Here is a 21392-nt window from a genome sequence, read left to right on the forward strand (position 1 = left end):
TAATTTTGTACCACAAATTAGGGTGAAATGTGTGAAAAGCCCTTATTTGACCAATATGAAAAGTTTGGTGTTTATGTGAGCATAGAAGTGACATTCCAAATTGCATATTCAGATACACGACCCATTTTTTGAGATTCGAATTTTAAAATTACTATTATTTACAGATTTGGAGCGGATGCAGATAGATGTCCTAGATATCCATTATCCGTATCCACATTACTTATTTAGATCATGGATGCAGATTCAGATTCTGATATCCAAGTCCATTGGTTACAAAATTCTTATAATTTATTATTATATATAAAGAATTTTAGTGGATTCGAATTTGAAATCAATTTTTTTACGTGGATTTGAATATTCAACTGATAATAATATTTAATTCAAATTTGGATTTAGATAACAACATTTAAATAATTTGTATATGATAAACATATTCAAATACTTAAAAAAATTATAAATTCGAATAATTCAAAAAAATATAAATATTTGAAAAAAAATACACCAATTTAAGCATTTTGCTAAAAGAAATTGCAAATCATTTAGCTAAGTCTCACTCACCTATGAGACTAATATCAATGAAGGAAAACCCAATAATATCTAACAACTTTTAGGCCCCATTAACAAGGAGTGTACACATTGGTTGGAGCCCAATTTCTTAATCCAAATCTATGAATCATGATGCCAATTATAAGCTTATATAAACATGGAAGTGATCCAATTGTACTAATATAAATTTATAATAATTTTGTGCATTTTTATAAATTATTGTATGATATTTTTATAATTTTCAGGTGCATTGACAAGAATTAAGAAAACTCTAAAGTTAGGAAGTACTACAGTTATTCATGAGTTGAGTTCCTCGCTCAATACTAAAAGCTCGCTAAAAATATGAAAATGTATGGACAAAAATACCTAACTCGAAAAGGAGGTTTAAATAAAAAAATTAAACCTATTTAAAATATGAATCAAGTTTGAACTTCAATATTCAAGACTCAACTTCATAAGTTCTATACATTTGTAATATATATATTGTCAATTATATCACATAACATTAGGTAAAACATAAAAAGATGTGTTAAACATAAAAAGATGTGTTAAGTGGTCTAAAATTAAAATTTAATAAAAGAAAGGCTATTTAAAATATTGAATTAAAATAATATTATGAGTGAGTTTGGACAAAATTCTAAACCCATATTTCAGGTCCAATTAAGCTTGGACAAATATAAATTGTATTAATATCATGCATAGGCCCAGTCAATAGTAAAGCCATAAATTTTATAGTTAAAGGTCGGAATTGAACTGATAATATTTGGAGGGGCCAAAACATAAATTTTACTATTTATTAACTAAAATTTAAGAACTTAAAAAAGCTAATATACCAAATGAAGAGGATCAAAACCCTGTTAGCTCTCTTTTAATATCACCTTGAACTTAATTTGTACCAGACTTGAATCTAACGTGACTAGATTTATAGACACCTCTAACAATTATTTTTGAAATATAAGGCAATTATATTTACCAACATTTTAATTCCTCTTAATAGATTACAAAATAAATATGCATGCATTTAAACGTAATTCTAGAAATTTATATTAGTAAAAATATGAAAAATTATAAATATTTTAATAATTTTAGTGAAAATATATATATTTTTAATTTTCAAAGTAGACGTTATTTCTTTCATCTACTCATTTCAAGTATTGGTTGAAGGATTTTATTTAGGTGAGCTTTTGAAATCAATAGAGCATTTATTTATTTATTTATTTATAATAAAATTTGAGGCACCCATTTTTGTGAATAAAAAATAAAAAAAGGAAATTTTCAACCAACAACGCAATTTTCATATGTACACCAATCGCCTAATTATTTTTTGAAATTATATTGTTAGGTTGGACGACTTAGATTCAATTGATATTTTTAGATATTATAGATTTGAATTTTAAATATACACGTAATTTCATAAGAAAAATGAAAAATAATATTATGTTAATAATATTATTTGATATCTAAATTTAGTTTTAATGTTGAATTTAGTATTTGATAGATTTTTTTCTCAATTTGGTACCTAAGTTTGGCTTAAATGTTTACTTTAGTATCTGGGTTTTTCTCAAATCGATATTTGAGCTTTATTTTGTCCAAGTTAAGTACTTAAATTTGACTTTAATGTTCAATTTGGTACCTGAGTTTGTTTTTATCCTTGTTAAGTAGCTATGTTTTTTTATTAAAGCACATAGTGGGATATCTAGGGGGTTGACAGGGGCCTCGACCCCCCTAAAATAGAAAATTATCCATTTAGGCCCTTTAGAGATTTTAAATTTTAAGTTAATAAAGGTAAAATTGTACTTTGGCCCTCCTAAAAATGATAAAAAAATAATTTAATTCTTTAAAAATTATGAAGATATAGACTATTAAAGTTTAAAATTTAATTTTGCCCCCCTAAAATAATTTTCAGATTTCGCCCGAGAGCACACATATCAAATATTTATTGAGCCACGTAATGCTATTTGGTTGAGTACCCCATTGAATATTAAAACTAAACTTAAGTACCAATTCAAGACAAAAAGGCTCAAGTACCAATTTGAACAATGAAGGCAACCTAAAGTACAAGATAACATATTACCCCTTTTATAAAATAACTGAAATGGTGTTGGCCAACCATAGACTAAAACCCGCCATTGTTTTTCTAAGCAACCTTCTTTATTCTTTATTTGGGTTAATTTCACATGAACTCCCCATACCCCAAATTTATTTTTTTTCCATTAAACCTCAAAGTATTAGTATTATACTAATTAGATTTTTCCATCGGTCTACCCAAATTGGATGTTAAATGAAAATTCAAAATTTGACGTGAAGCATATTAAAATCATGTAGATTAAATTGTAAACACATTTATACGTAATATACATATTATATGAGGGAGCCCTTATATTAGGAGTCAACTTACGTTTTTCTCCCTCTACTCAAAATATAGACAAATTAATCTTTATACGTTAGTTCAAAGAGCAAATCGGTTATTCTATTAAAAACTTCTTCTAATTTTATTATTATAAACTGGTCATTGTCCATCAGCATAAAGTATACGTAGCACGTCACATGTCACTTTCTGATTATTCCGTCAGCTACGTCAGTTCTTAGCAATACAAATAAATAAAAATTTTAACAAAAATAACCAATTTTAAATTAATTTAAAATCCCAAAAAAAGGCACAAAATTTTTTTTCTAAGCAACAATTTTTATTTTTATTTTGTTTCCCACTAAAATATTTTTGATTTTCAATTTTCGAAGCTGAAATATATATAAAAAAGAAAAAAAAAGGTGAATTTTTCAGTTAAGAAGATAGTGACATGAACATACCAACCACATGGGTAATGTAATAATAACTATGGGAAACTGAAAATTCAAGCAAAGCTAAGCCATAGTTGTTGCAGGCTAATGGGGTCCTTCCCCTTTTTCCTTTGGGTTAAATTTCGCTCAGTCCTTATATTTTTCAAAATTTTAAATTTTAGTCCTCATCCAACTATAATCATTAAATTCATTTAGTACTACTAATTCCAAAATCTGATGTGATAAAAAATATTATCGTCCATGTAATACCATGTCAACTTATTATTTTCACGTATTACTCACTAAAAATTTAAGTAATAGACAAATAATTCAATTAGGGAATACGGACTAAATTTACAATTGTACGTAGGGAAGAGGAATTTTCGGTTTTAATTGAAAAAATTGACCCATTCGGTTTTTTCAATTTTGGTTTAGTCAGGTGAGACAGATTGGTTGATTTTGACATTGATTTAATTGGGTAATTCAGTTGGTTATTAATTTTTGAATATCAAAATCGAATCGACTGAAAAATTGAATTATTTTATATTATTTTTTAATTATTTAAAATAGACTTATAATTTATAATATATAATAGATATATAACGATATAATTCAACTCAATAATCTAAGGTTGGTTAACAGAAAAACTTGACTGAACCAATCAAATTAAAATTGGTTTTATTTGGTCAGTTTTCTCAAGTACAGTCAATCGAATCGATTTTCTCATGTTGGTTAAGTCGGTTCGAAAATAAAACCGACCAAACCGATTGATTAAATTAATTTCTCTCCTTTTTAATGTATCCATAGTATAATACTAGTAATTGAATTTAATCAAATGGATTTAACTCTTACTATTTAGATCATGAGTCGAATTTCAAAATTTGGAAAGTAGAGAGATTAAAATGGCTTATTTGAAAAGTACAAGGACTAAATCGGTAGCTTTCATAAAGTGCAAGGGCTAATAGGAAAATTCATCCTATTTTTTCATCTCATCCTATATTTTTCTTCTTCTTTTGCCTCAAATCTTTCCCACCATTCACAATTTAAACTTCCAATCTTTCAATGTCCTTTGTTTAATTTTTCTTTCATCCCAACAATCCTTCTTCTCACATCTACATTTCTTCAAACACTTGTCGTGCGTACACGAATATGTCAAAATCTACATAAAACGAATTATCAAGTCCCCTATTTTTTTCCATAAATATGGTGGCATTTAATGCATCGTGTTTCTTTAATGGTTCCTGCCTCAACCTGTGATCATCATTCACCATTGCTCAATTTTTTTTTTTGGTGTGACATTGTCTCCCCTGCAAACAGGTTTCGTTTCTGGTATCAACTTTAAATTCTATTTAATGCTATAGTACTGAGCATATATATACATATGTATGTGTGTATGTATAAGCTACCAAACAATATTAAATGAAGAGCAAAGCTTTAAAGTAAATCAACCAGTGAAGATTGAAGTTCAGTGTCTTTCTTTTTAGTGTTCTACAGGCTTTGGATGGTGCTTCTTTCATGGAGAAGAAAGATAAAGAAACAATGTCAAAAATGGATGACTACGAAGTGATTGAACAGATTGGGAGAGGTGCTTTTGGTGCTGCATTTCTTGTTCTTCATAAAGCTGAGAAAAAAGAGTAAGTGTTTTTTTCTTCTTAATTTTCTGTTTATTAGTATCTAAAATCGAGATTGGATACAAATCCGTACATGGATATGGAGATATAACCTTCCAGCTTAATTAAACATATCCGAATCGAAGTAACATGTTTTTCCTAGAAATTTTGGATCATGCTAAAAATATTGCAGTTTCATAGTGTGATTATTATGATAAAAGCATTATGGAGGTCCTTGTACTACTAGTTAGATTATATTTTGTCTCTTTTACTCAAAAAATGAATAAATTAGTCCCTATATATTAGATCAAAGAATAAATTGGTCCTTTTTGTTAAAAATTGTATGCATTTCTATTATTTAAAACTGGTATGGTTGACGAAATAACATGTGTACCTCATTTTGAGGTATAAGAACCAGTCTTTAACAATAAAAATAGATAGGATTTTTAAGAGAATGATCAATTTGTTTTTTTATCTAACATATAGAAATTAATTTGTTCATTTTCTTAGTGAAGGGATAAATGTAATTTAACTTTTAATACAAGAACTTTTATAGTAATTTTACTGATTATTGTAGATTTTGGTACATTATCTTTGATAATATATATGTGCAGGTATGTATTGAAGAAGATTCGTTTGGCTAAACAAACTGAGAAGTTCAAGCGTACAGCACTTCAAGAGGTTTAGACTTATTTTTGGCACAAAATTATTTCTTTTGTCTCAATTAAGTATAAGTACACGAATCAAACATTTATTGGATTGTTTGGTCTGTGAATCAAATTAAACATCGAAATCAAATTCATGTACTGAATTGAGACAAAAAAACCTTTCAAATACCAAATTGAATATTAGAACAAGACTCAAGTACCAAATACTATATTAACCCATCAAGAAAATATAAAAGCTAGTGGAAACATATTTCCGAAGAAGATGTTTACTTAATGTTGTTTACTTATTTCTGTTTGCAGATGAATTTGATGGCAAAGCTTAACAATCCATATATTGTAGAGCACAAAGATGGATGGGTGGAAAAGGTTTTGATTATACACATTTATTATTATTATTTTGGATGATTTGATCCCTTAATCAAACTTGTTTAATTCTTGAAATATAAAATATAATTGGCATTAACTTTGGGTTTTTTTTTTTGGAATAAAAATTCTTGTTCTTGTAGGAATCTTATGTTTGCATTGTGACAAGTTATTGTGAGGGAGGAGACATGTAAGTTTGTTTATCATACAGTTGACATTAATCACAATTTCGATCTTTGAATAATCTGATAGCTGAATCATAAGGATATCTAATAGACACAATTTAGAATTAATTATTATCATCTCGTAAAGTGTTATTGTCAATGTTGATTGAATTTTAATCTAGTTGACGTCATTGTTACTATAAAAATTTGGAAGATATGGGTTTAAATACACTTAAATGTGTAATATATTTGTGTAAATGTGTTCATAGGTCGGGTCAAGTTTAAGCATAGTATTAATATACTTTGTGCTTGCTTAAGCTCGGCTTGACCTAAAATATGGACCTAAAATTTTGTCCGAATTTGTCTGTAATTAAAAAATGGGATGAGCTAGATTCAGGTTTTAAATGTTAAAACTCATTTTGTAGGTCTAACATTTTTATCCACACTTCGAACTTGTTTTGTAGGTCTAACATTTTTATCCACACCTTCGAACTTGGATAAATAACAAATCTATGTGTATAGAAAAGCAGAGCGGAGATTTTAGTACACTATGTTTAGGTATGCTAATATACAAAATTATTATTGCAGGGGTGAGATTATAAAGAAAAGTAGAGGAACATTCTTTCCAGAAAAGGTTCGCAGGGACCTCCCCATATTGTTGAGGGATTTATGATTTTTTTGGAAAAAGTTTACGAGTGTTGTTTGTTTAGAGTCAACGAACTCTTAGCACATTCGATATTGATTTCAGTAAGAATTTTATCTTTTGACTTTGCTATGGCTAAAGAGATAGGAGTGCCATGTGCATTGCACGTGGTTGGACTCTATCCCGTGTCTATAAGACACTTATGAGCGAGAGCGCTACTGATTGGGCTAGCTCCCAGCAAACAACAATTCTTAAATTTCTTCCAAAGGAGTTGGGAATCCCTCAACACCCTTCTTACTGCTTTACTGCTCACCACTCACCACTCACCACTCACCACTCACCATATATTCCTTCTTCTTCTTCTTCTTCTTCTTCTTCAGAAGCTTTGCAAATGGCTAACACAACTGTTAGTGGCAGTGGATTACCTTCATTCCAACCGTGTCCTTCACAGGGATCTCAAAGTATAAATATCTCAAATTTAAGACACTGTTCTTTTTTGTTCTGTTTTCCATATCTTTGTCAACTAAATTTTTGTCTCTAAAAAACTCAGTGCTCCAACATTTTCCTTACAGAACACAATGACATTAGATTAGGTAAGAAACTATTACAGTTCCTATAAAGCCTTTTCTTTTTTACTTAATGTTTCACTTCCATGCTCATTGATTTATATATTTAATTATATTATATAGGTGACTTTGGACTAGCAAAACTGCTAAACCAAGAAGATCTCACTTCAACCGTAATGCCTTCATTTTCTGGGAAACTTTTAAAACATTGCAGAATCTTATTTGATTGTCTGTTAATAAATTTTTTTCTGAAAATTTAGTTTAGTGTTGGAAGGCTGATTTTTTATAGAGAAGTCTACGAAATATTGTCTGTTCGGAGTTGACGGACTCCTTAGTAGGTTGAAATTGTCCTTGTATCGAGTCGGGATTGTCCCTCAACTCTAACAATAACCCGAGCTAGAGGCGGGGTTCACAGAGCAAGAACGCTTAGTTGGTGCATGGCCACCTACCAAGTTACTAAGGAGACATGAATATCCGTGCATGGTAGGGTTTGGACCAAGATTTTCAGAATCGAATTAGTGGTTGAATTGGTCAAATCGTTGGTTTGACCGGTCCATTCGGTTCGATTAAATAAATTATTATAAATTTCATAAAAATAAAAAAGATTAAAAATCTGGTTCAACCTCCTATTTTTTGCTTGGTTCAACCGGTTCTTGAGTCAACCGATTCAATGCCCTTCTTTGAATCGGTATTCCGACTAGTCTAGTCTAATTCAAACAACCTTGGTTTGAACCCTTGCCCCTTGAATGGCAACTATGGACATATATACCCTATCTGACGAGACGTTCCTGCTTTGTAATCCCGACTCTAGTTCAAACTCTCATCAGAGTTAGTAGATCTTGACTAATTGAGAGATTTGTAAACTCTGAACATTCATAGACTTCTACGAAAGGATTGACTTCCCTACTGTATCAAAGTTTGAGGATCAGATAATAGCTGATATAGGTACCAATGTTACTTCTATTCTTACACAGGTTGTAGGCACTCCAAACTACATGTGTCCGGAGCTTCTTGCAGATATCCCATATGGCTACAAATCAGATATATGGTCCCTAGGTAATATACATAGACCTGAAATAGTGTTACTTGTATGTGATTGTCGGATATCAGTATATTCAATTTTTTTAAAAATAATTTCTTTGTATTTGAATTATTTTTAAAGTGTTTTATAAAAGTAAAAGTATTATGGATTATTTATATTAAGAGCTAGATTACATTTTATTTTTTTATTAAAAAAATAGATAAATTAATCTTTGTATATTAAATATAAAATAAATTGATCATTTTTATTAAAAATTTCATCCGTTTGTACAATTAAAAATTGGCATGACTAACGGAATAACTAGATAGTGTCACGTGGTATGCCACGTGTACCTCATTATGATGTATAGAAACCAATTTTTAGTAGTAGAAACGGATGAAATTTTTAACAGAAGAACTAATTTGTTTTGATCTAACATACATGAACTAATTTGTTTATTTTTTGAGTAGATGAAACAAAATGTAATCCGACTCCTAATACAAGAGCCTTAATATTACTTTATCTCTTATATCCCAATGTCTATGTTAAACACAATCAGAGATAAATTTAAGAGATAGACAGCCTCCCATTGAAAAAATTATTTTTTAATTCTTTTGAAAATTATAAAATTATAAATTAATATAATAATAAAATTTTCTTTGAATCTCTCTAAAAATTTATGGTTTACTTTACGCCCTTAAAACCTTTTTCTGCCTTCCCTGAACACGATTACTTCATGAAAAATGTGTAGTTGGAGCAACATAACATATATTTTGTTATATTTAGGACCATGAACCTAGTGGTTGACATCATTGGAATTCCAATACATTCTTACAGGTTGCTGCATGTTTGAAATAGCTGCACGTCAACCTGCATTCAGAGCACCTGTAAGCATTTATTTGATAAAAGTATCATAGAGAATTTTGTATTAAAAGTTAAACTATATTTTATCATTTCTATTAAAAAAATAAGTAAATTAATCCTTGTAAAGTAGATCAAAAAATAAATTGGTCTTTTTGTTAAATATTTTTTGTATTTTTACTGTTAAAAATTGATCTTTTTACACTAAAATGAATGTATATCTATCTGATTATTCAGTCAGCGATGCCAATTTTTAATAGTAAAAATGAATAGAATTTTTAACATAAAGGACCATGTTGCTTTTTTATCTAATGTATAAGGATTAATTTACCCATCTTTAAATAAATTGGACAAAATATAATCTAAATTTCTATTATAGAAACCTCATTATACTTTTACGCATTGGTTTGGTTTTAATCTTTCCTTGAAATTTTTCATTGTCCTTCGTACAAGAGCATGAAACTGAAGTTCCATTTGTCATAATTATTTCAATTTTCAAACAGGACATGGCTGGATTAGTCAATAAAATAAACAGATCCTCCATTTCTCCACTTCCAACAATGTATTCATCTACACTGTAAGTAAAGCTTATTACCAGTTTCTGTATAAATTTGATTCATTTTCCAACTTTAAGCTACTAAATTATGCAATGAAATCTCCCCCATTTGCAGTAAGCAACTGATCAGAACGATGTTACGAAAAAACCCAGAACACCGACCGACTGTAAGTTCAACTAATCCGATGATATACTGATGCCTATCTCAGTAAAACTATCATAAAGGCTCCTGTCAAATTAGTCTTTGTACATTTTTCTATTAAAAACTGGCATAATTGATAGAATAATTAGACAGTGATACGTGGCTTGCCACGTTTACATCATGCTAACATACATGAATTGGTTTTTAACAGTAGAATGGGTGAAATTTTTAACATAAGGACTAGTTTACTCTTTTTGATCTAACATACAAGGACTGATTTGCTCAATATTTTAGTACAGGGTAAAATATTATCTTACTCCTAGTACAACTACCTCTATGATAGTTTTACTGTCCTATGTCACGTCTTGAAACTTACTGCATTTTAATTGTTCCTTCAGGCTGCTGAGCTTTTAAGGCATCCACATTTACAACCATATCTTACTCAATGCCAGAATCTATCACCGGTTTTTCTCCCCGTCAAATCCGAAGCAAGCGTCAAAGGGAAGCTGAAAGGAAGCCTTTCGCCCCACAAATACAACACAATGGATCCCCAAAGTGAAAGAGCAAGCCCATCAAATGATTCCGGCACCTCGAGAATAATCTTGGAGTGCACGTCAAGCAATCTTCATAAACAAGAATTCACCTCCGAACAATCTCAACCGGGTAAGCAGGACGATAGAAGCCAATGCAATGGAGATTTAAAGCTAATACATGCACCAGAAACACCACAAAAGGCGACGATGGAGACTAAACGGAGACTCCAACCCGAAAACCAAGTCAAAACAACAGAAAACACGCAAGAAAGATCGATAATGAACACGTTAACGATGCTCCACGATTACGAAAAAAATATCAAACAAGATCCTCAGAGCTTAGAAAGAGCTGAAGCATTGGAATCATTGTTGGAGATTTGTGCTAGTTTACTTAAACAGCAAAGACTTGAGGAACTTGCAGGGGTTTTAAGACCATTTGGTGAAGAAGCTGTTTCATCAAGAGAAACAGCAATTTGGTTAACAAAGAGTTTGATGAATGCTAAAAGCAAAATCCCAGTAGATCATAGGAATTGAATTGTAAGTTTTTAACAAAAGAATCCAGCAATAGGTAACTCAATGATGTTTTTTTTCTGTGTGTTTTTTTTTTAATTTTGTTGTTAGGTTTTTTAGTTTGTGAAAGTTGTGGATTTAATTCCTATAATTTAATTAATTTTAGTTCATGCACTTTTCGAAATGGCCAATTTTAGTAATTGTACTTTTTAAATTTTAAAAATTTAGTCCTAAATGAGGTTGTTTGAATTAGACTAGACCGATTAATTGGATTGGAAATTGGTCAGTTATCAATCTGAAGAAGGGCATTGAATTGATTGATATGGGAATTGATATTGACTGGTTGAACCAAACAAAAAACCGATTGAACTGAGCAGTTTGAACCAGATTTTTTATATTTTTATTTTTTAAATATTTATTTAATCAAACCGGACGGACAGGTGGTTGACTTTGAAAACTTTTTCTTGAACCAAACAGTAGTAGTTAAATTCGTCTCTTTAAATTCAATTACTAATCATATACTATACGTATAATTGTAAATTTAGTTCACATTCTCTAGCTGAATCATTCCAAGTCCATTTTTTTCGAATTTTGAAATTTCAGTCTTAGTACAAATGATAATCATTAATTTATTAACCGAAATTTTAGTGAGTAATTATGAAAATAACAAACTGACATTGCATTACATATATAATAATATGTTTGCCACATCAAATTTTGGAAATAGAAGAACTTAATGAATTTAATAGTTATTGTTTGATAAGGACTGAAACTTGAAATTTTGAAAAGTACAGGGACTAAAAATAACCAAATTAAAGTACATGATTGAGTCCTAAATTTTGCAAATTACAAGGACTAATAGCAAAATTTAACCCTTTTTTTGTGTTAAATTTTGCTATTAGTCCTTATACTATTCGTAACTTGTGTATTTAGTCATTATATTTTAACTTGGTCATTTTATTCAAATGTATTGTAACTATTGAATTCATTATGTTCTACTATTTTTAAAAAGTTAAGTGTTGTGAGTTCTTGTATTTGTACAGAATTTGAGATTTGGTCATTGTACTTGAAAGTTAAAAATTCAATCTTATTACCTTTTCAATTTAGAAATTCTAATCCAATCATCGTCGTTGGCCGTTTCTGCTAAAATTTATCAATTTAACATATTTATTTTCTCTTAATCATAAATCACGTTATCTGAGGGCAACCTAATCAAAATTTCAAGTTAACAAATTTTAATAGAAAATGTGTACGATTTTAATGACTAAACTAAGATTTCTAAATAAAAATGTAGGACTTAATTTTTAACCTTTTAATGATATGGACTAAATCTCAAACTTTATCAAAATACAAGGGACTAACAGCATATTTTAACCTTCTAGAAACCCATTGACCAATTGTATTGTTTAAGAATTATTTTTCCCTTTAACCTTAGAATAAGGTCTTGGCGAATAGTCTTTAAGATGCAATAAAATATATTCTCGGGTAATCAAAAGTCGTGAAATATGAATTCCATGAATAGAAAATTCCGGGTTTAAAACCGTCATAAGTCCTTATATTATTTTCAAAATTAGAATTTAATCCCTGTATTTTTATTTCTAGGAATTCAATCCTTTTACTTTTCAAAATTCAACATTCACGTCTAATCGTTGACACTACTAAAATTATTTTGCTAGATTCAAGTTAGTTACAAAGTTATTTTTCTAGTTACATAGCTACTAAGTGCTTTTTTTTCTTTTCAAAATATCACCCAACAAATTTAATGAATACTTTCTAATAGTATTAACAACTAGACCTGAATTTAAAAATTTTAAAAATAGCGAGACTAAATTCTTGAAAATAAAAATATAATGATTAAATTCTAAATTTAGGAAGAGTATATGGACTGATGGCATATTTTAACCAAAATTCCGAGGATGCCACATATAAAATTTTCGGGTTAATTTTATTGGATGTTCTCAAACTATAGCTCAAACTTTAAATTAGTCCTAAAATTTTAAAATATTTTAATTGAGTCTTTAAAATCCGTCATCAAATTGGTATTAAATATGTTAGCTCAAATCTCTTGTGGGTATTAAAATTTACCCAAACCTATCTATATTTATAAATGATTAACCTAAGTATATTTTAGCCTCGTCCATATTATTTTTTTATTTTTTATAATAAAAAATTTATTTTATTTTTTATTTAATATTTTTCATTTATTAAAATTTTATATACATGCAACTTATTTTTTTAATGTTTACATGAATGCATTTATTATGAATTACATGACATATAATATAATATAATATAATATAATATAATATAATATAAACTTAGAGAACAAGTTAAGTCAGGTCAAATTTGGGCCTTGAGCCTAAGCCCTACTCATATTTTAAACGAGTCTATTTTTTTTTGTCTAAGCTCATTTTTTGGCTTAATATATTTTTTTCCAAATTCTTCCAATTTTAGTCAGATCTTCAGGCTTGAACGGGCAACCCGACCCTTGAACAAATCTACTTGCATAAAAGTCATGTTAATTTATGAACTAAAAATAATCAAATTGGAGAATACGAACTAAATCACAAACTTACGAGACAAATATCAAAATTTGACCTAATAGATTTAATTGCTACAGTTTTAGTTTAGGACTAAAGATTTTAAAATTTAAAAAATATATGACTAAATTGAAGGTTGTTTAAACTGTACTGAACTAGCCGGTTGGACCAAAAATCGGCTAAGGTACCAATTCAAAGGAGACATTGAACCAATTGACTCAATAATTGGTACAGATCGGTTGAACCAAAATTTGATATATATTTTTTATTTTTATGAAATATTTAATGCTTTATCTAATTGAATTAGATGAACCTATTAGACTAGTTGAACCGGTGAACCATTTGCCTAATCGGTTCAACTATCGATCCGATTCCGGAAAACATGGTAAAATTGACCAAATTAGAGTATAAAATACTAAATCCATACCTTATACATAATACAGGGACTAATAGCATAATTTAACCAAAGCCAACAGTCAATGCTGAATATTTTATCTTACTTTATTCATTCCCTTTTTATAGAGCATTTTATATATGTCCAAATTTATGGGTAATCTACTTGCAATATTCAATTAATTGCAGAAAAAAAAAAGAACAATTGGTTGAAGCATGGAATAGACTGTAGAGCAAGAAAAATGGTGGTTCAAGGTATTAAAAGAACAGAAAAAAACAGCATGAAATCATAGCTCCCCTATTTCTTCAACCTCTCTATTAATTCATCTCTTTCTTTTTCTTCAATTATTCCTTCCTTTTTGTTGTCTTTATTTAATCCTTTTTGGGGTTGTCATTATCAGTCCAAAATCCAAAACCCCACCCTGAAATTATCAAATTCCCACTCCCAATTTGCTTATAGTTTTTCTTTTTCAAAGTAAAGGAAATAAAAGAGATATAGAACAAAAAAGGAAGCAAAAGTTTCCATGGATTCTCAGGTTTTGGTGGCGCTTGCTCTCTCTCTCGTCGGTGGATTGAGTACTTCTCTAGGTGAGCTCACCAGTTTTTTTTTCCCAATCTTAATAAGCTATTTTTTTATCAGTAAAGCCTTAATTGTTTCATTGTTATGATATATGGGGTTCTGGGTACTTTGTACTTTGTGGTTTCTTAATGAATTTGTATGTAAATTTCTTCCATGTGCGAAAACAACTGTTCATATTTTTGTTTTGAAATCTATTCAACACGATGGAAGTTTTATTTGTGTTTTGGTGTATTGGATTTTATCTATACAAATGTGATGGCTTTGTGTTGAAGTTCCAATACTGTGAAAATCGTAGTATGAAATTACAAATGTTGGCAATTGGTGAAAACATTTTAGTTGTAAACTTGGTTATTCGTGGGTGTATTGTTTAACGAGAAAGTTTCATGCTAAGAGCAGAGAATTCCCAATTTTCTTTTAGTAATTTATAAAGTTCTAAAACTCAGGCTTCTGTTTGAGTGTCTGATATGGGTATGTTTAATTTTTTAAAGAGTTTTTCATATATTTGGAGGATTCTAGGAGAGTCATGTACTTGTATACTTCTCCGAATATGCATAAAAAAACCATATATTTCAAGAAAAAAAAATGAAGAGTCGAAGTAACATTGCTTTTATTTGTTATATTTTCATAGTGATTTCAAATGTCGCATTTACTAGTCCCGGTGTTCTACAATGACAAAGAATGTTAGAGAGACCGTAAACCCTTGCTGTCTGTGTTAAACAGAGGAAGGAGATAGATCACTGATTGTGGATATATCTGAGATTAACCTCTAGGCTTTGTAGTTAGCTATCAAGCAAGATTTAAAGAGCTCAATATCTTGTAGAAAATGAGTTGGCATGTTGTGCTCGAACTATGGGAATGATTTTTTTGCTTCAAGTAGTAATGCAGAAAGCACATCCTTGCATCTCTGTTAGCCCTATTGTCATCCCCGGTTTCATAATGGCTTCGACTTTGTTGTCGAAGGAAGTGCTAAGTTTTTTTTTTGTTTGGTGTACTTGGTCTCGAATTTGTTTAGTTAACAACGTTATGGTGTACTGAAATTTTTTTTTGATAAGTTTAATACTTAAGCATAAAACAGTATGTTATTATCTCTAAGTGTATAATATCATTGTTTCTGTTGATTCCTTTTCTTCATTACCTTTTTTTTTTTTGTTTGAACATAATGCCTAGTACTACCTCTAGCCCCTCCCGAACTCTTAAATAGGAGGATAATGTGCTTCAATGCACTTGAATCCATGTCCTCCTGGCAACAATGCCGATGCCAATTGAGCTAAGACTCGACCAGCAGTTTTCTTCATTACTTATTTGGTGTTCGTTTTCATACAATTAATGATATGCGACTAGTTCTGGAACAGTTTGCTATTTATTCTAACAGCTCATCCTCCATTTTGGAACAGGTGCTCTTTTCGTAATTCTTAATCAAGCTCCCAATTTGAAAATGCTCGGGCTTTTACAGGTAATGCTACAAGATCTGGTTCCAAAGAAGAAGGATGAAACCCTTCATCCAAATATTAGTTACTTGGTGATATTTCTCTAATAGGAGCTTTCAATGATAATAATTAAATATTGAATAGATTTTGCATTTTCAATAAATTTTCATTGAAATTATTCTAATTAAGTGATTTCGAAATACTATAATCAAATACATTGAGAAAATATTAATTATTAAAAATTTTAAATGCATAAAACACACCATCTTTTTTATTAAAGAATTATGCATTAGAAGGATTGTAGCCTTGAACATTTGTTGGTGGGAATTTTGTTTGCTTAGCTGCTTGGTTTTTTTCGAAGTTCTTAGTAAAAAGTTGTCCACCTTATATTTCTTTAATTCGAGAATGCTACCCCTATGTCACTCGGACTCGGGTGTGAGTGTCGGATATGAGTGTGTACCTGACACTGGGTATGGTAAGTCCTTCCATTTATTTGAAGGATCTTCAAAAGTCATATCCCCATATCTGTGTGTCAGACAGGAATGTCAGACACAGGTGCTTGATGTAAAGTGAAGAGTCCGAGCAACATAGTGCTACACAACATTTTAAAGAAATATAGATGGATTGTATGCAAATATCTTGTCTAATACCATGGTGTCACCTTAATGCAGGGTTTTGCTGCAGGTCTAATGTTGAGCATATCATTCCTTGATTTAGCTCATAACGCTATGAACTCAATTGGGTTCTTGAAAGGCAACCTCTGGGTTAGCTATATCTTATCACTTCCATTCTAATTGCCATGCATGACCTTTTTCTAGTTCAGGGTCCATTTATGTTCTTGATATCTAATATTTCTTTCTACAACAATGCAGTTTTTTTCTGGTGTTATCTTCTTTGCTGTGGTTGCCAATTTTATACCCGAGCCTACCCTATCTCACAGTTCTAAGGTGAAAGGCAAAAAGGTTTGGACTATTTTTGTGTTATACATCTTTATTTAAACCAAAAGGTTAACATATGCCATAGGTCCTTATACTCTTTCTAAATTTGAAATTTAGTCCATGTACTTTTATTTTCAGGAATTTGGTCCCTCTACTTTCCAGATTTTAAAATTCAGGTCCAATTGTTAATTTTTTTTTTTTGAAATTTGTTGGTGTGACATTTTGAAATAATAATAAAAAAACTCACTTGGTTGGAATATAATTAAAAAAATGACGTTGTAGTGAACCTGAATTTAATAAAATAATCTTAGCTGTATCAACATTGGACATGAATTTTGAAATTTGAAAGGTAGAGGGACTAAATTCTTAGAAATAAAAGTACAGGGACTAAATTCCAAATCTAAGAAGAGTACAGGGACTTATAGCATATTTTAATCCCATTAGTATCAAAAGGTTCATTGACTGTTTGCTAATGATTTGAGAACAGAACAAGGGTGATGAAGGGGGCAAGGATATGATGAAAAAGCATCGACGCCAGGTTTTTTTCAGTGGAATTATTACAGCAATAGGTAAAGCTGTCTTGTAGTGGAATTTGGTTCGAAATTTTGGATATTTGACATTTCATTTACAAATATTCGGGGTATCTGGTTTGAAATTTTGTCACATTTTCGTATTTTTAGTATTTGGTTTTGCTCTTGCAAAAAGAGAAAAAAAGTGTGAATATTTCATTATTTTCTTTCTCCATTATGTATATATTTTTTCTCCTTTATATGATATTAGGACAATATTTATTAATCTCAGGGTGGGAGATTCGACATCTTAGTTCCCTTTGAACCCTTTTTGGTCTCCCCTATTTCCTTTTTCCTAACCATGGGACATGCTCATACCGGTTTGAGTGACTGAACATTTTTCCTTTTATCAATGGCAGGCATAAGCTTGCATAATTTTCCCGAGGGGATGGCAGTTTTCCTTGGATCCATGAAGGTAGGTAGTCCCAACCTACTTTATTCAAATATTCTTAGCTGGTTAATTTTGCAGCTTTTTAACTCCAGAAGAGGTTTTCTTGAATGATAAGTTACCTTTTCATGGTTAGCAATGGTTGTTGATTCGGAAATCTAGATGCTGTTTTTCTTAAATGTTATCAACTTAAATTATCATTGTTATTCAGTGATTTTTCCATGATTCTAGATTATTGATGTGCCAAGGATTTTGATTGAACTATTCTGAAGCCTAGAAAAACTCGGAAATTACACCAGGAGAAGGTTTTCTGCTAATAGGAAATACTCCTCCTGTGCCAATAAAAATATCACAGTTGACATTTTTCAGGTCTAACTTTTTAAATGACTTCATTTATTTTAAGTATTTTAATTAATTAAATTTTATAAAAAATATATTTGAAAACTACTTCATTGAAAGTTTCTATGATTTTTTTTTCAAATTTTTATCCATAATAAATTTTAAAAATAAGAAGTCGGTTGAAAACTTTTTACTACTAGAAGTCCAAATGACATTTCGTAGGACGTAGCCCAAAGGACCCTTTTTACATAGAACCTCTTTGTTGAGGTTGGGGGGTTGATTCCGATGCCAATTATAACTCCTACTCCCCACTCCCAAAACAAAAGCCGAATGCTACCATGCCAAGTGATATAAGATGGTGAGCAATTTATTAGTTCATGGCTGTATTTCCATATACAAGTCTGCAGAATATTGGGAATATTAAAGTCGGAATATACTCGTCAGAAAAAAAAAATCTCAGTATTAAACTTGCTTTGCTATTGTTTCGCTTTGAAGGAATATCTTCTCGATGCTAGCAACTCATTGGTTGAAATGGTTCATTCTTGTTAGCTAGGAGAGGCTACTAATTTACTGTAGGAAGTATTGAATTGATATAAATTTCTAGTTGAGATCCCACGATTTATATGTATGCTAATGAGTCTCTTTTTCTTGCCTAATGTTTCTCTTATAGGGCCTTCGTGTCGGTCTTAATTTGGCTTTGGCCATTGCTTTGCACAACATCCCAGAGGTACATACTCTCTAATCCAGTAAGCGGACCTTGAAAGCGACCACTTAAGTGGTCGGTTCCTGGTTTAACTAGTTCAAAATAATCAAAATAAATTACGTTTTCATATATGTATATTGAATTTAGTGATTATGATAACGGTGTGCATTTGGTTGATTATTTTACAACTGCTTTATTAATTACCACGGCGAGGTATATATCCAATACTTTGTAAAAAGAAAGAATTAGAATCCAGTTTCAATGAACAAGAACCAGTCTAATCTGTGATACATGTGTATGCATGCATGCTGAACTATTTTGTTAATTGATTAAAAATCGGTCATGCTTACAAAATGCAATAGTCTAATATCTTACAATATAATTAATGCATACATACATTTATGTATAATAGAGTGCAAGTTTTTTTTTTCCCTTAACTTCTTTATGTTCATTTTATAGGGTGTTGCTGTTGCACTGCCTGTTTATTTTGCTACACAGAGGTGAGAGTTTATTGGGACACCGGTCTTGAAACTCGGGGTTCAAATTTGACAATCAAATGGTTAGAAAGTAGGGATTTCCAAACTTGTAGGTAGTAGGTCTGAATTTATTTGGCACAGTGTGTGAGAATTAATACTTAATGATAGGACAATAATCGTGGAATAATGGCTTGCTCATCTATTACTAGCTGATTTTCATCTATTCTAGTCATGATAGTTGGATTAATTTGCCTGTTATAGTGCAGGTGTTAGCGTAAATGAACTCGAACTTATTTGTATGACGAAACTGTTAACTGGTTGGTTTTGTATTATTTGTCAGCAAGTGGCAGGCATTCAAGTTGGCAACTCTTTCTGGTTTTGCAGAGCCTCTCGGCGTTGTAATTGTTGGTAAGCGAATAGTAAATTTTAAACATAAAAATTCTTTTGAAGAAGTTAAATCTTCATATTCTAACAGAAATGTAAACATCGGTTACGAGCTATAAGCTGTGATATCATGAAAGTACTGGAGCTATAGTAAAATCACATCCTCTTTCTTCTTTTGTGAATCGGGAATGGCTTTTTTTTTTTTGTTGAATATAGTTTGCATTTAGGTTGAATTTATAGCCTATTTTCTTTCAAGATTTCAGATTATCTTTGTTGATTTATCTTTGTTCTTGCACTGCAGCTTATCTGTTCCCGAGCAGCTTAAGTCCCGAAATTCTCGAGGGCTTGTTAGGATCAGGTTTGTCGTACCATCAATCATTCGTATTGGATTTTGGTTCTGGAAAAAAAGAATCTAGTTTACTGTGCCCTCTGATATTATCATCTAGTGAAAATCTCTTAACTCTAAATTTATGTTTAAAATTTTCAGTTGGTGGGGTGATGGCCTTCCTAACATTACATGAAATGCTGCCATTGGCATTTGACTATGCCGGGCAGAAGCAAGCTGTCAAGGCTGTGTTCTTCGGGATGGCTTTCATGTCTGCAAGGTAACAAGCTTCTAATATTCAGTTCTTAGCTCATATATACACAGGCACTTTGATTCTTGTTATCGTATCGAAAGATTAATAGTGCACAAACAATGTTCCAAACTCGATGAGGAACAGAAATATTAATCCAAGGCACATCATGATAACACAAAATAACATGGGAAAAAACAACATTTAGCAGAATTATCGGTAAAAATACCATGTAGGGCCCTGTATTAGGAGTCAGATTGCATTTTGTCCTCTCTACTCAAAAAATGACAAAATTAGTTACATTAGCATGAGTACGCGTGGCACGCCACGTATAACTGTCTAGCTATTTCATCAACTATGTTAGTTTTTAACAGTAGAAATGGACAAAATTTTTAACAGGAAGGACTAGTTTGCACTTTAATCTAACTTATAAAAGACTAGTCCAGTTTTTCTATAAAAGGAAGCAAAATGCAATCTAACTTCAGGTCTCCATGATACTTCTACCCAATGAAACTTGCATTATATATGTTTGTTTTCTTACGAACTTTGACATATCTCGTTTTGGTTTTGTCTGCAGCCTATACTTTCTCGAACTAAGCTTACCGAAGGACATGAGCTTGTAACCTCTTTCCATATGAACAAAAAAATGTTGTAAATTCCTGAACCAAGATGTTTTATTTAGTTGATTTCTCTGATAATTTTAGCCAAACTATGAGATATCTTAAAAGCAAAAAGGATGAACAGGCCCAGTTTGCAATGTACATAATTTGTTTCCTTGTAACAACATGAGCATTGAAAAGGGGGAAAAAAAAGAGGGGATTACAAATAAATTTATGGATACTGTATTTTTATATACCTTGACTGTTTAATTTCCTTACAAACCTCATTTTTATTTCTTTAACAAAGTGCAAATTCAGATTTGTTATATCTGATTTTTTATTGAATCTTGCATCTCTAATTGGCACAATTTTTAGATTAGTATAGTTATGCAAGGTTAAAATATGCTACAAGTCCTTGCACTCTTAGTAAATTAAGAATTTAGTCCTTATGCTTTTATTTTCAAGAATTTAGATTTCAAAATTTTAGTTCAATTGTTAATGCTATTAATTGTATTTGTTA

At 30.6% G+C, this 21392-nt stretch overlaps 2 protein-coding genes across 7 annotated transcripts; both read left to right on the forward strand.

Annotated features, from left to right (window-relative positions):
* Positions 1-4349: 4349 nt before the first annotated feature.
* LOC121204847 (serine/threonine-protein kinase Nek6) lies at positions 4350-11140 on the forward strand. Of its 4 annotated transcripts, none has more exons than XM_041075535.1 (14): positions 4351-4653; positions 4809-4958; positions 5549-5615; positions 5903-5968; positions 6109-6155; positions 6718-6763; positions 7153-7233; positions 7323-7365; positions 7462-7511; positions 8313-8394; positions 9197-9246; positions 9724-9797; positions 9892-9943; positions 10317-11140. In XM_041075535.1, exons 1-14 carry the CDS (start codon positions 4541-4543, stop codon positions 10983-10985), a joined length of 1590 nt encoding a protein of 529 aa, XP_040931469.1. In that variant the 5' UTR covers positions 4351-4540; the 3' UTR covers positions 10986-11140. The 4 variants fall into 4 exon arrangements, with proteins under 4 accessions (XP_040931471.1, XP_040931469.1, XP_040931472.1 ...); XM_041075538.1 differs by having other exon boundaries at positions 4819-4958; XM_041075536.1 differs by having other exon boundaries at positions 4351-4641.
* Positions 11141-14052: 2912 nt separating this feature from the next.
* On the forward strand, positions 14053-21126 carry LOC121204848 (zinc transporter ZTP29). 3 transcript variants are annotated; one of them, XM_041075541.1, is made up of 13 exons: positions 14068-14149; positions 14371-14482; positions 15869-15927; positions 16573-16665; positions 16774-16863; positions 17327-17408; positions 17768-17823; positions 18806-18862; positions 19298-19338; positions 19655-19722; positions 20000-20056; positions 20186-20303; positions 20851-21126. In XM_041075541.1, exons 2-13 carry the CDS (start codon positions 14419-14421, stop codon positions 20894-20896), a joined length of 831 nt encoding a protein of 276 aa, XP_040931475.1. In that variant the 5' UTR covers positions 14068-14149; positions 14371-14418; the 3' UTR covers positions 20897-21126. The 3 variants fall into 3 exon arrangements, with proteins under 3 accessions (XP_040931473.1, XP_040931475.1, XP_040931474.1); XM_041075540.1 differs by having other exon boundaries at positions 14376-14482; XM_041075539.1 differs by having other exon boundaries at positions 14053-14482.
* Positions 21127-21392: the final 266 nt, after the last annotated feature.

Source organism: Gossypium hirsutum, chromosome A08 (assembly GCF_007990345.1).
Source record: "Gossypium hirsutum isolate 1008001.06 chromosome A08, Gossypium_hirsutum_v2.1, whole genome shotgun sequence".
Taxonomy (NCBI): domain Eukaryota; kingdom Viridiplantae; phylum Streptophyta; class Magnoliopsida; order Malvales; family Malvaceae; genus Gossypium; species Gossypium hirsutum.